At 47.7% G+C, this 14,898-nt stretch overlaps 1 protein-coding gene across 7 annotated transcripts in view; it reads right to left on the bottom strand.

Annotated features, from left to right (window-relative positions):
* The window catches only part of LOC103151135 (golgin subfamily B member 1-like), a 37,722-nt gene that overhangs the window by 4,427 nt on the left and 18,397 nt on the right, over positions 1-14,898 (bottom strand). For 5 of the 7 annotated variants that reach the window (XM_016681202.1, XM_016681201.1, XM_016681200.1 and 2 more), the window contains exons 17-22: positions 13,458-13,591; positions 13,259-13,306; positions 12,296-12,405; positions 11,959-12,127; positions 11,776-11,880; positions 21-10,721 (exon numbers count right to left, since the gene is read on the bottom strand). In XM_016681202.1, the coding sequence (XP_016536688.1) occupies positions 21-10,721; positions 11,776-11,880; positions 11,959-12,127; positions 12,296-12,405; positions 13,259-13,306; positions 13,458-13,591 (11,267 nt within the window). The remainder of the gene's footprint in view (positions 1-20; positions 10,722-11,775; positions 11,881-11,958; positions 12,128-12,295; positions 12,406-13,258; positions 13,307-13,457; positions 13,592-14,898) is intronic. The other 2 variants (XM_016681203.1, XM_007571016.2) reach the window with 1 other exon arrangement.

Here is a 14,898-nt window from a genome sequence, read left to right on the forward strand (position 1 = left end):
AAGGTGATGACTCCACTTACCAGCCCATCATTCTCATCTTCGAAGGCACCGACGGCTTTTTCCTTTTCCATGATCGAGGTGAGAACCATCTCTGCACTCGACCCTTGTTTGGATTCAGCCTCTCTTTTGGCACCAGCCAGCTCCTCCATCAGCCGGTCGCGATCGTTCTGCAGGCTGGCCATGGATCTGGAGAACGCAGACAGCTGCCTGCTGTATGCGCCATTTTCCAGAACCACCTGTTTCAGCTCTCGTTCCTTCTCTGACAGGGCCTTCGACAGTTCATCCAACAACTTGCTCAGCTCCTCGTGTGCATCTTTGCCCTCTATAGCTTTTAATTTGAGAATAAGGATGTCTCTTTCTTTAGCATATCCGGCCAGGTCTGAAGACGCGTCCTGCAGACTGCGCTCAACCTTGTTCAGAGCCACCTGACTCTGCCGGAGTTCTTCGTCGTACCTGTTCCTGAGGGTCTTGAAGTCCTCGATGAGCTGGTCTCGGTCATTCTGCAGAGCGGCCATGGCTTTGCACAGAGATTCATTCTGAGCCTTCAGGTCTTTGTTTTGTGATTTAGCTTCAGCTAACTGCTGCTCCAAATCCAGCAAATCTTTGGCGAGCTCCGCCACTCTTTGATCTGCCGTCTCACGCTCGGTTCTCATCAGCTCCACCTCCCGTTCAAAGGTGTCCAGCTCACTGTTGTATTTATCTTCAGCTTCAGCAAGTTTTTTGTCAGTCTCTTCTTCCAACTGTTGCATTTTGCTTTTGAGCTCATCGACCGATGCTTTCTGGGAGAGCAGTTTCTGCTGGAGGTCGCTACATTCAGAGGCCTTGGCCGCCATGGCATCCTGTAAATTGGCAATGACCCTGCCCTCATTAGTTGTCACTCTTTCAGCTTCCAGTTTGGAGACTTTACCCTTGAGTTCTTCATTCTCCGTTTTAATCGCATTACTGTCTTCCTGTTTCTCTTGGAGTTCCAGCCGAGAATCTCTGAGAAGCTTTTCAGTGGAAGCCTTTTGGATCTCCAGGTTTTTGATCACATCCTGCTGCTTCTGAAGCAGAACCTTCACCTGGTTGTCTTTAAGGGACAGTACCTGATTTAAATCCTCTCGGTAGCGCACCAGCTGAGCCCTGAGCATGGCGTTCTCAGAGTTCAGATCATCCATTTGATGCAGCAACTTTCTGATTTCATGCTTAAAGCCTTTGCTTGCACTGCCCTCACCATCAGGGGAACCTTCTTTATCCTTCAGCCCCAACTGACTCTTTGCCTCTAGTACTCTGTATTCGGACATCAGCCGCTCCCGTTCGCTCTGTAAAGACACCATTGAGTTCTTGAATGACTCCATCTTCATCTCCATCTGTTCCTTTTCTTGAACGGATCTGCTCAGTTGAATTTCAAGACTTTTGACCTTCGCCTGAAGAGCTCTTATCTCTTTGTCCAGCCTCTCCCTTTGGTAGCGTGACGACGTGAGTCTGTCTTCATAAACAGACACCTGGTTGTGATAGTTAGCCTGGAGTTGCTCCAGATACTCGGACATCTGGCCATCTTTGCAGGAAAGCAGGGAGGAGATCTCGGCATCTTTGCCCTGAAGGAGTGTTTTCAGTTGAAGTGCAATGCCCAGCTGCTTGTCAAAGTCGGCCTGAATTCTGTCCCGTTCGGTTTGTAAAAGGTGCAGCTGAGCTTCTGTGTCAGCGTTGAGCTTCTCCATCTGCTGAAGACGAGGCTGCAGCTGGCAGAGCTCGTCCTCTCGCTCTGCCAGCTGTCTGTTCAGGCCGTTCTTCTCTTGCTCCAGTCTTTCCACTCGACCACTGAGTTCCTTCACCTGAACAGTCATGAGCTCCAAATTCTCACTCACTTCAGCATTGGTTGCGCTTACGATAAACATCTGACGCTGATGAGCAGCGGCAGCAACTGAGTACTCATTCAACGTCCTTTCCAGTCTTAGTTTAGCCACTCGAAGTTCATTCACTTCCTTTTCCTTCTTCCTCAGATCCTCCAGGAACCTTGTGATGGTTGACCCTTGTTCCAGCAGTTGCTTGTCTTTCTGGTGGAGGCTCTTCTGGAACAAATCATCCCAGAGTCTGGAGGTGTCAGCCCCATGAGGAGTGGAAGTCAGAGCAGAAAGCTTGGCTTCGCTGGTCTCAACCACTCTCCTCAGAGTGTTTATCTGGAGATCTTTAGAGTGCAAGTCCTGGATCAGTTCATCCAATCTTTCATTTTCCTTCTCTCTCAGATTCTTCAGCTCATCAACTTGTTGCTGTAGCTGATTCTGTATGAAGGATTGTCTCTGTGTTTCTTCAGTATGTTGTGATGATTTAGTTTCCTCTATCTGTTTAACATTCTGGGATATCTGAAGAGCCAGCTGCTCCCTTTCAGACTCGGTACTTGTGATCTTTTCCTCTGCCTCCTGGAGGAGCTTCCTGATCTTTACCGACTCGGATTCGAGTCTCTTGCTACTCTCCTCTGATGCCAACATCTTCTCAGAGTTCTTCTTCAGCTCTTTCTCCAAATGTTCACAGGTTGACTGTGAGCTCTTCAGGGAGTTTTCCAGATCTAGAATCACCTCTTGGTACCTGATGCAGTTTTGTTGGAGCTGATTTATCTCCTGGTGCTTTTCTTTGAGCAGCTCTTGCAGCTCCTTCTTCACATTCTTGGATCCCTCGTTGCCTCTCTGAACAGTCTTGAGTTTCTCCTCAAACTCTCGGACCAACTTGAGCTGCTCCAGCTCTTTTTCTCGACAGACCCGATCGCTCGTCTCCCTGCTCGTTGCGAGCTGCGCCGTCAGCTGAGCGTTTTGGGTTTGCAGGACATTGACGGACTCTGTCAACTCATCAATTCTTTCTGAATTCTTCAGGATCACAGTTTCCAAATATTCGTTCTCGTTTTTCACCTTGTCCGAAATCTCCTGGGTGTTCTCGAGCTCCTCCTGCAGCAGTGACTTGTCGTCCTCCAGGATTCGGACCTTCTCGTTCAGACTGATCGTCTCCTGGCTGTGCTTGTTGAGAATGTCTCGGAGCTCTTTGATCCCATCGTCTCGCTTTCCCAGCTCCAGCTCCAGCTCCTTCTGGATTTCTTTCAGTCTTTCAGAAAGATCCGCCTTCTCCTTCTGCAGCAGATTGCTTATTTCCAGCTGTGCGCTCAGTTCTGTTTTTTGTGCTTCAATTTGCGCCATCAGTGAGTTATTCAAGCTGAGAGCTTCATCGAGCTTCAGCTGCATGTTGTTAGCGTTGTTGTTTGATTCCAAGCGCTTCTCCTCCAGAGAACAACTCGCTGATTCTAATTTTTCAGCCAGCTGGGTGTTTTCTGCCTGAATCGCTGAGAGTTTCTCTGCCAGTTGGGAAATCTCTGCCTCCAGGTCCTGGTTTTTGTCTCTTAGCTCGGACACCACCTTCTCGTGGTTTCCATCGAGCTGTGAGAGTTGCTTTTGAAGACTCTGATTCTCCTCCTCCAGGTTCTCGATCTTCTGGCGTTTCTCTTTGGAGAATTTGTGCATCCTCTCTTTAATCCTCTCGTTTTCCTCCTCCGCCTCTTGGGCTCGTTTTTCCAGGATCTCCTTCTGGGTCTCCTGGTCGTGGATTCTTTTCAGAGCTTCCTGTCGCTCTCTCTTGGCTCCTTCCAACAGCTGCCTCATCTTGTCCATTTCACTGCTCACGTTTTCGTATGCTTGCAGCAGAGACTCGTACTCTTGCTTCAGCTCGGCGTGCTTTGACTTCCATTTGGTCAGCTCCTCGGTTTGGGAGTCTTTGAGCGACTCGAGCTGGCAGGAGAAGGCCTGTTTCTGCTGGGTGATGCTCTCGATGGTTAACTTCAAACTGTCGCAGGCTGCAGACAGGCTGCGGTTGTCGTTCAGGATGCGATCAACATCAGCGACCAGCGCGTCTCTTTCTTTGAGGACGGATGACACAGAACCTTCCTGCTCCACGTTCTGTTGCTGCAGCTTCAACAGGGATGACTTCAGATCCAGGAACTCTGCTTCCTTGGCTTCCTGTTGAGCAGACAACTTCTCGACTTCTTCCTTCAGCGAGGCGTTTTCCTTCATCAGATCTTTTCTGGAAACTAAAGCTGCTTGAAGTTTCCTGGTTAGAAGTTTGGTTTGGTTATTTTCTTGGGATCTCTGAAGTCCCTCAGCTTCGGTTCTCATCTTTTCAACTGTGACTTCATGCATCTTGATTTGGTGAACCAGCTGCAGCTCCAGTGAAGTGATTAGTTGATCTTTCTCTGAAACTTGAGCCTGAGAAACTGACAAAGCTTCATCTTTCTCCTTCAGTTTCACTTCAAAGTTTTCTGCACACTTGCAAGAGGAAGCAACCTGGTCTCTGTTGACTTCATCTTTCTCCTCCTTTACGTTCCGCTGCTTCAGTGCAGCCACTTCACCTTTCAGCTCACTGATTAACCTGTCCAAGTTTTCTTTATCCACCTTCAACAACTCCATTTCTTGTTGGATTTCTGTGAAGTTTAGCTTCACCTTTTCAGTTTCTTTGACCAAAACTTCTTTTTCCTGCTCCGTCTCTGTTAACTTCTTTTGGATTGCTAAGTACTCTGAAGATTTCTGTGAAATCAAACCAGCTGCTTCATCCAGTTGTGTTCTCAGCTGGTTGCTTTGCTCCAACATGGCTTCCTTTTCTTTCATTAACATGTGAAGCTTTTCCTGGTTTGCTTGCTTCTCTTCCTGGAGTTGGTTCTCTAAAGTCACAGTTCTACCCAATAACTCCTGATTCTCCTGATGCCCAGCTTGATATTTCTCCATCTCCTGGGTTTTCTGTTCTACTTCTGCCTGAGTTTTCTCCAGGTCGCTCTGAACGCTCTGCAAAGTCGACTTTAAAGCAGCTTCTCTTTCTTCAATCTGAGCAAAAGCTTCGTTTTTATCAGCCATTTCAAGAGAAATGCTGTCAAATCTGGACCTGATGGTTTCCAACTCCGTTTGCAGAGACTCTTTGACGTCTTGCAGAGATTTGTCCTTCTCCTCCATGAGCCGTCGTAAGGAGTTTGCTTCGTCTAGATAAGAGGTAGAGGTTTTATGGAGCTCCTCCAGCTCCTCTGCCTGCAGCTGGTGTTGAGCTAAGAGAGCCTTGTGCTTCTCCTTCAGCTCAGACAGCTCTTCAGTAAGTTTCTTCTCATTTTCCTGAGCCTTCTTGCGTGCCAGCAGTGCAGCCTGGGCCTTTTTCTGCAGAGCAGCTTTTTCTTGCTTCATCTGAGCCAGCTCCATCTCCAGGTCTGCAGCAGCGGAGGAAGACTTGACCTTCAGCTCGTCCTGGAATGTCTTCATTTCGTCCTGAAGCTCCTCCAGTTTCTGAATCAAATTGTTTTTATCTTGTTCGATGTTTTCTGCTCTGGACTGAAGCTCCTCAATGACAGAGTTTTTCTCCTTGACTTTTTCTAAAGCGTCACACAAGCTCTCCTCTTTTTGCATTAATGTGCTGTGCAGCAGCTGTTTTTCAGACTGTAATTGCTCTGCAGCCCTTTCACCAACTGCTTTGTGTTCAAGTATCTCCGCATCAAGAACAGAAATTTTTTCTTCATACGTTTGTTTCATTTCATTCAATTTTTCCTGCAAAACATACATTTTATTGTTCTCTCCTTCTTCCTTTTGCTTCTCGTACTCATCGATCCTTTTCAGCAGATCTTTCCTCACAACCAGAGCAGCCTGAAGTTTCTTCTTCATGGCCTCCTTCTCTTTGGATGCAGCAGCGAGCTCCTTCTGCAGATCCTCTGTTTCCTTTGCGAGCTGAAGCTTCTCAGAGTTCTCCGTCTGAAAACATGAAAGCTGTTCCTGTAGCTGCAGAGAAATCTCCTGCTGAGCACGCTCCATGTTCTCCAGCTGCGCTGACAGGGAGGCGTTTTCCTCAACCAGCTTCAGCCTCTCGTTGGAGGCGGCCTCGATGACCTGAGCGATGGAGGCGTCTTTATCCTTCAGCTGCTGGCTGAGCGAGGAGAGCAGCTCCTTCTGCTGGCTGACCTGGAGGCTCATGCAGCTCATCTGCTCATCTAAGGACGAGTTCTTCTGCAGCTCTGCATGAAGCTGAGCCTGTAAATTCTCCAGAGCTTCTTGTTCCTTCTCTTGGCTGCTCCTTTGATTCTGCAGCTGAGCAGCAGTTTCAGCCAGGTCTCTCTTCACAGCGTTTATCTCAGCTTGATGACTCTGGTGTACCGACTTTATCAGGTCTTGCAGTGATGATTCTTCTCCTTCTCTACCAGAAGAGTTCGTTTCATTGTTGTTTTTCAGAATTCTTCGTAGCTCGTCTTCTGCAGCCGACAGCGACTGCTGCAGGCTCCGGTTCTCTTCCTCCCTCTCCTGGATGGAAGCCAGAACTCCCTCCAGCTGGACTCTGGATGCCGACGCCTCCAGCTCTTTAGCGCTCAGCTGGTCTGAACCTTGCATGACTGCAGCTGACGCCTCTGCTAGTCTGTCCTGCAAACCGTCTAAGTCTTCCTTCAAAGCATTAACTTTAACATCTTTGGATTTCATTTCAGTTTTGAGACGTTCTAACTGTTCTGTGAGCAGACTCTTGTCCTGCTTCTCCCTGTCCAGCAGCGACAGCCACTCCTTCTCAGAGTCCTGCAGAATCTGCTCTATTTTTTGTATGTTTTCTTTCAACAGAGACAGCTCTTGGTCTTTGGCACTAACCTTGGCTTGTAGGCTCTGCTTTTCCTGCAGCTCCCGATGCCGGCTCTGCTCCAGCTCTTCCCTCTCCGCCTGCAGCTTGCGGTGCTCCTCCCCGGACAGCCGTAGCTCCTCGCTCAGACTCTTGTTGCGCTCTTCCAGTTTCTGCATCTCTGAGAGCAGCTGGGCCGCCTGCTTGGCCTGAGCGCCGTACTGGTTGTTTATTGCGTGAAGAGCCATCTCTCTCTGCTCCAGGTTCTCGGTCAGAGCGTTCATCTGCTCTGCGACCTGAAGATGTTGGGATTTAAGTCTTTCTATTTCAACCATCAGCTGAGTTACACTTGCCTGATGGGATGCCAAGGCGCCCTCTTTCTCTTGGGACAGGCTGGAGTTCAAGGCCTGGCTTCTGTCCAGCTTGTCCCTGATCAGAGACACTTCGGTCCTCAGAGTCTCCACGGTGGTTTCTGCTGTCTGGCGCCCTCTGCTGGACTCGTCTATTTGTGCTCGAAGGTCGTCGACCTCCTCTGTCCGTTCAGCAAGGCGTTTCCTGACGTCCTGCAGCTCCTCCAGGGACTGGGCGTACTTTTCCTGTAGGTTGGTGAAGGCGCGCTGCGTCTCCTCTGCTGACCTCTTCAGGTTTTTAGACTCGGCAGACAGCAGCTGGTTCTGACTCTGCAGCTGGGACGCCATCTCTGTGCTTTCCATGAACTGCGACTTGAAGAGCGAAGCCTCGTCGGCTCTCCTCTGAGCTTCCTCCTCAGACCGGGATCGCTCCAGGAGGGCAGCGTCTTTTTCTCCCAAAGCCGCCCTGAGTCGTTCCGCCTCAGAGGCCTGGACCTGCAGGGAGCTGCTGAGCTTGGAGACGGATTCCTCCAGGTGAGATATCCTCTCTTTCAGGCTGTGGCACTCGGCCTCTTTGCCTTGCAGATGTGAGTTGAGGTTCTCCACGGTGGCGGTGGAGTGACTCTGATACTCGAGGCTCGACTGCTCCTTCTTCTCCAGGGCGTCTTTCAGCGCGCCTGACTCTGAGGTCAGAGTTTCTACCTGACCTCTGAGGTTGGAGGTGGTCTCCTGCAGCTCTGACAGCTGTTTCTTCAGAGTGTCGTTGTGATCTTTGACCTGCTTCAGCTGCTGCTCCTGCTGCTGGACAAAAACTTGCAGTTTCTCCAGGTTTTCATCCTTTTCCTGCATGGTGGATCTCATTGTCTCCGCCTCTGACTGGACGTCTCTGAGCTCCTTCTCTCTGTCTGAGATTTCTGCTCTCAGCCTGCTGATGAGCTCCAGCTCATTCGCCATTTTCTGCAGCTCAGCCTTCAGCCTGCAGTTCTGGTCCGTCAGCGCCTGCATGCTGTCCCTCAGGTCGGTCACCTCGGCTTTGCTCTGCTGCAGCTGCTGCTCATTCTCTGCAGAGAGTTTCTGCAGAGAAGCTTTTAAACTGGAGATCTCCGCCTCCATCTCTGCGGCGCTCTGGTTCATGGCTCCGATCTGACTGCTGAGTGAAAACACCGACTCGCTGCGTTTCTTCAGCTCCTCCCTGTGACTCTGCAGCTGCTCAGCGACCTCCTGGAAGGCCTGCTCTTTCTGCTCCAGCTGCTGTCGGATCTCAGACGTTTCTCTCCTGACTGACTCGGCTTCTTCCTGCAGCTTCGATGCCAGCTCTCTCTGAGTCAGAAGCTCGTTCTGATAAACTCGACGTTCCTCTGCCGTCTGGTTGAGCGCCGAGTCTTTCTCCATCAGCGCGGCCTTCAGAACCGAGCCCTGCTCCTGCAGCATGGACACGGTGTCCTGCAGCTGCAGCAGCTGGTCCTGCCGGGCCTCCAGCTGGGCTCTCTGCTCAGAGACGGTTTTCTCCGCGTCTTTCAGCTGACTGACCTGCTCCTGTAAACTCTGGAGGTGTTCCTCCGCCTCTCGCAGCGTTCTGGACAGACGAGTGCATTCGTTTGTCTTCTCCAGCAGACCTGCAGCCTTGGACTCTTGGCTTTCTGTCAGGATCTTCCTCAGCTCCTCTCTCTCTTCGGTCTGAGCGCTGATGGTTTTCTGATTGTCTTGGATTTGGTTTTCCAGGCTGGAAGCTTTTGCCTGGAGGAAACTTTTCTCGGCTGTTAAGTCAGAAACCAACTGGATGTTTTTCCCCAACTCTTCCTGTAATCTCTGGTTATCAGCCGTCAGATTGATAATCTGAGCCCTAATCTGGGAGTTCTGCTCAGCAGATGCTTCCAGTTGTTGGGTAAGCTCAGAAACAGTCCGTCTTTGTAGAGAAATCTCGTTTTCTTTGGACTCGCAGGCGAGGCGGAGGTTCTGGTTTTCCTCGGTGAGAGTCTGGAGGTGGGAATTTAAATCATCCATCTTGGTTTTCCTCGACTCCGCCTCAGATTCCAGTTTTCTGGTATTTTCTCTGAAGACGTTAACTTGGTCGTTCAGAGACTTCACCGCCTGGTTTCTGTCGTTCAGTTGGTCTTTGTGTGTTCGACACGTTTCCTCCTGCTCTTCAAGTCGCTGCTTCAGCTCAGAAAGCTCTTCGTTCAGGGATCCAGCTTCAGCTTTCAGCCGGGTCTCTTCCTCTTCCTTCTGTTTCAGCATCTGGTCCGTCTCCATCAGCCCAGACTTCAAACTGGACTCTTGCTCTCGAAGCAGAGTCAGCGTCTCCTCCAGCTGCGTCAGCAGACTTTGCTGCGTTTCGGTTTTGGACTGAAGGTCAGCGGCGGTCCGCTCCGTTTTCTCCACCTGCAGCCTCATCCGGGTCGCCTCCTCCTCCTTCTCCCTGAGCGCCTCCAGCAGACGGCTGCATTTGTTGGTTTTCTCCAGCAGGAGCTCTGAGTTGGAGTTGTTGCTTTGCTCTATGACTTGGTTTAAATCCTCTCTCTCTCTCTGCAGCCCTTGAATGACTCTGTTGCTGTCAGAAAGCTGCGTCTCCAGTGCAGATATTCGGGTGTGGAGGGAATCCCTCTCGGCTGTAGCTTCTGAAACGGCTCTGATGCGTTCGCTGGCCTCCAGCTGCAGCTTGTCTCTGTGTTCGGTGATGACCTGAAGCTGTTCCTCCAGACTGCCGTTGAGCTGAAGAGCAGCTGTAACTCTTTCACGGAGCTCGTCTGTTTGGCGTCTCTGAAGCTCCAGCTCTTCGTTCAGCCCTTTAAGTTTTACCTCCAGCTCTTGTTTTTGGGTCTCTGTGCTTCTTAAGACCTCCTGGACTTTGGAGATGCCTTCAGACTGATTCTGGATCTCATTGTTCAACCTAACCTTCTCTGAGTCAAACTTCTGCCTCTCCTCTTCCACCAGTTTATCTGCTGCCCTGATTTGGTCTTCCAGAGATCTTATTGCCTCAAGTTTCTCCTCTAATCTCCTGGATAATGTCTCAACCTGGTTGCCGTATTTCTCCACCTGAGCTAAAAGTTTGTTTTGCTCGTCTTTAGAGGATTTCAGCTCCCTTTCCTGAATCTGTTCCTTATCCTTCAGCTCCTGCTGCAGTTTTTCTCTGGTCGTGTTTTCGTCCTGAAGCTGCAGGATCTTTCCTTCGGACTCCTGCAGCCTTTGTGCTGAAACGGTGAGCTGCTCCTTCAGGGAGGAGATGTGAGTCTCACATTCAGAGAGATGATTCCTTTGGCTCACGTTCAGCTTCTGGATGTGTCCTCGCAGCTCCTGGATGGTTTTCTTGTCGCCTTCGGCCTGCTTCAGCAGGTGCTCCGCCTCGGCCGCCTTGGACTCTCCTTCCTCCTTGGTTTTCTCCAGCTCCGCCTCGGCATCCTTCAGCTTCCCCATCAGCTCTGTGATTCTGCCGTTCAGGGTTTGCTGGTCGGAGTTCTGAGAGTCCCTGATGACCGTAGCTTCCCGCTCAGCCTTCCTCAGAGCGTTCTCCACCTGGACCAGGCTCTCCTCTTTCTCCTTGACCTCCTGCTTCAGCACGCTGAGCTGCTCGGCGTACTCGGCCATGTTCCCGGCCAGGCTGGATATCTCTCTGTCCTTCTCCAGCAGAACATCCTTCAGACTGTCGATTTCCCGTTCGCGGCTCTGGAGGTCGTGGATCAGCTGGGCTCGCTCTTCCAGGTGAGCCGAGTTCAGCTTGTCCAGCTCCTCACTGGTCTGGTCCAGCTCCGTCTGCAGCGTTTCTATGGTAACCTCTTGCTTTTGGGCCTGAAAATAGTTTTCAAAATAAGTTATTATGATCAAAAAATGACACAGAAACACCAAAATTAGCAGATTATTTGTGCTAAATTACATCTCTATCCACACTGGAAGCCCAGAAAGGTTTTGTGAAATTAAACGCATCTTTTAGGCAGCTGCATCATTTCACATCGAAAAGTTTAGAGAATCGTAATTTATGAGTGAAGCAATAATCATGATATAAAGTTTACTTAAACTATTAATTTCCTGTTTTTCTAGATCATGAATAAGATTTTAAGTTTTTTTTTTAAAATTGGAAAGACTGGAAAACATTTTAATCAAGCAAAGCGTGTTTGGATCAGCTTTAGTCTGGAAACGACGACAAGAAAATTCCTCCTGGAAAATCTGTCCAAATCTACAAGATGAGGAATAATCAGAGAGTTTAAAGCTGAAACTGCAGACCGACATGTTGGGGTCACCATGTCGCCATGACAACAGTCATCGTGTCCAAACCGTTTCACCAGAGAGCCACGGAAACGCAATCATTTTATTAAAAACTCCAAAAATAACCAAGTGTGAAAAAAAAATAGCCATGTTTCAGTGAAACATGGCTATTTTAGAAAACAAACTGATATTTATGTTATTGTAAATTTAAAACTGAATTTTGTAGATTTGCCAAAACAGACCGGAATGCAAGAAAAAAAAAGAAAAGAACGTTTCCGACCAACCATAACAAACGTAAACATGTAGAGACAAAGATCTAAAACTCCAGGAGGACCCGTGATGCTGCGGGCTTCTTATCATAAACATTAATAAAAAATCTGGCAGGAGGCTGATGATGGCTCGTTGGGCCTTTCAGCAGGAAATAATCATCTCAGTCTGAGAGCCACAGACACACTGAGGCCTGAGCTGAAGACAGAACCAAACCTCTGAACCAACGGCCGTGCCGCAGAGGAAAATACTCAAACTGGACTTTCCTAAACGTCCCAGCATGAAATGGTGCAGCTGCAAAGAAAGATGAACTGATTGAGACACATCAGGGTGGTCAGTAAGCATGGAGGGCTTTTCGCTCTGCTGGACACACCTTCTCCTTCAGCGCACTCAGCTTCTGCGTCAGGTCTGCAGCCTCAGATTTCAGGTCGGAGCACTGCTTCTCCGAGCTGCTGCATCTCTTCGTCACGTTTTCCAGCTGTAAGAACGAATCCAGACATGAAGGCTGAGGAGACGCCTGGGTTCCTGAGAGGTAAAGCAAAGCTCGGGTTCTCACGCTGTGGTCGGTCTGCAGGAGTTTGTCGGAGAGCTCTTTGACCTGGATCTCCCTCTGGCTCAGCGTTTCTCTCAGGCTGTCGATGAGCTCCAGCTTCTCAGACGTCTTGGCCAACGTGTTCTCCTTCTCAACCAGGGAACTTTCCAGGCTCTCCTGGGTGTCAGTCAGTCTGCACAGACAAAAAACTCACTCTTTACGGTCATTCTGTCTTCCTGGAGTAATTATAGTAGCAACATAAACCTGAACTATTTTTATTCAATGTGACACCAGCCCATGGCCTATGGGAAGCAGTTGTATGATTTTCTAAGTGAAACGTGAGCCGTCAGCAGCACGTTACCCTTTGAGCTGCTCGGTGAGGCTGTTGACCAGCAGCTGGTGTTTCTCGGTGTCTCTGCTGTGCTGACTGCGCACGCCGGCCAGCTGGCTCTGCAGTTTCTCCGTCTCATTCTGTGGTGACAGAAACAAAACGGTCAAATTACGATAAAGATCACAGGATCAATTTCAGCACAGCAAACAGACCTGAAGTACAGCAGCTGTTTACGTTTACAAAGGAAGGCAAACTGGACTTTAATGTTGAATTTGGGCCAACATGTTGAAGCATAAAGAGTAAGAAATAAAGGATCTCATTTAGTTTTATTCAACCATCTGATACTTTAGTGGCACAATAAGAAACTTTACTTCAATCTGCTGCAGTTTGGGAGAAACTAAGTTATTTCTAAGTATTTATCTGTGTTTTTATACAGTTTGCATGAAGGTAATTCTGAGTCTTAGAATAAAATTTTAACTCAGTTAACAGATCAAAATATTTAACTTTAGACGGATTTTTCTGGTCTGTACCTCCGAGTTCCTTCCGGTGCCCCATCATTGAAAAATGGTTAATTATGTTTTAGCAGTGTGTGTTTTCAGTTCCTACATAAATGGCGCCCAACGTGGGGAACCCCACCCAAAGCTGTCGCCACATTTAGAAACCATAAATGTTTCTAAATGCTGTGTTGGTTCGTCATATTCAGTCCCAGAGAAACACAATGAAGTTTGTTTGTAACCTGTTCCAGGTATGAAACCCACATTTCCCTTTTCTGATATTTGCTTTGTAAATGTGCTTGTAGTTTGGTTGAACAGGATTTGTGGAGAACATCATTTCCACCCTGTGCCACATTTCAACGTTCAGTAATGAAGACGTGACACCGAGTGAGTCAGCGCTGCATGTCTGTGGTTAACCAAGCACGCCAACCACACCGTTAGCCACCACCACCGCCAGAGGTGCCTCCAGCGCACACCAAACATGAGCGACCCAACACACCTGAGAGACCCAACATGGCTGCTCTTCTTCATCTACATCAAACGTCACCTGTGTTAGAAGGGTTTCACATGCAGTTCACTCGTCATTTCACCAACTTATTCATCAGAGGGACGGTTACATCGCCCCAGTGTTAAGGCGGTCTTTAAGAAGGTGAGCGGTTGTTAGAGGTATCGCTGCGATGCGGGGAGCAGGAGCGTACCTGCAGTGCCTCTATCCGGGCCTGCAGCTGCAGCCGGTCCTCCAGGTCCTGGCACCGCTCCTCCAGGCTCAGGATCTGCTCCTGCAGCTGGTTCCTCTCAAGCTCCAGCTCCTCCACGACGGAGCGCAATCCATCTGCAACCGCCAGGAGACACAGGTAGAAATGTAACCAGGAGAACGAAAACTTCATTTACTGAGATTATATTCGAAATGGTAGAAAAGAAATGTGCAGGAAATTTTAAAATATTTGTTTCAGGAAAACCCTTTGAGGCGTAATCTAGTTTTGAAGGGGGTCAAATTTCATAATAAAAAAACATTTAAAAATAGAAATAACGTGTTATTTAAAAATGATCGATATTCTAATATTTTAACTTATTTTTACAAACATTAATGATTTGATTTTAAAACTTAATTTAAAATATACAAGGTAAATTTAAAAATAGGTTTTAAATACATTATAATTACATACCCATTTTCTAATACTTTAAATTTTATTTTTATAAACCGTAATTAAAAAATTAAAACCAAAAGAAGAAAAAAAATATTAGTTTTATAATAAATAATTAGTTATTTAAAAAATGTTTAAAACAACTATCAAATATTATTTTCAAAACATTTATTTAATTTTGCTAATTAAATAAATCATAAATAAAACGTATAAGGGTGAGAAAACAATAATAAATACTGTTTATTTAATAATTGCTCATTAATGAACATCAATATTACCACTTTGATTTTAAAAGGGTAAAGAATGTCAGCATAGTGGGATGAACATGTTTTATTCAGGGTGAAGAAAACAACATTTCAGTTTGTTCCCTTTAAATCACCAAAAATTACATCAGTTTTCAATCTAAAACATCTGTTAAGAATCTGGTGTTGAAAGTGCATTTTCTGTAATCGACCATCTGCAGATAAAAACTGATGCAATGTTTGGATTGGTGAGTAAAATAAACCCGAAGCAGGTGAAGGAGAAACGTTAGGAACAAAATGGGAGAACATCGTGCAGAAACACCAAAAAACACCAAACTTACAGCAGCTGGACGACATGTTTAAACCCACATTCACAACGATGTCACTGAAACTGAAAGCCTTAATGAGACACACAGGCAAACACTAGCCAGCTCAACCAGCATGCACGTGTCTGACAAATTAAAATCTTAAAAGTGACGATAAGATGAGGCACAGACGACTGGGCCACAGCAGAGCTCTGGAAACCAAACACACACAAAAACCACAGATCCCAGTGGGTTTTACCAGAGATCCCAGTGGTTTTAACCAGAGATCCCAGTGGTTTTTACCACAGATCCCAGTGGCCTTTACCAGAGATCCCAGTTGTTTTAACCAGAGATCCCAGTGGGTTTTACAGAGATCCCAGTGGTTTTAACCAGAGATCCCAGTGGTTTTTACCACAGATCCCAGTGGCCTTTACCAGAGATCCCAGT

The sequence above is a fragment of the Poecilia formosa genome, unplaced genomic scaffold (genome assembly GCF_000485575.1).
Source record: "Poecilia formosa unplaced genomic scaffold, Poecilia_formosa-5.1.2 Scaffold272, whole genome shotgun sequence".
NCBI classification, from domain to species: Eukaryota; Metazoa; Chordata; class Actinopteri; order Cyprinodontiformes; family Poeciliidae; genus Poecilia; species Poecilia formosa.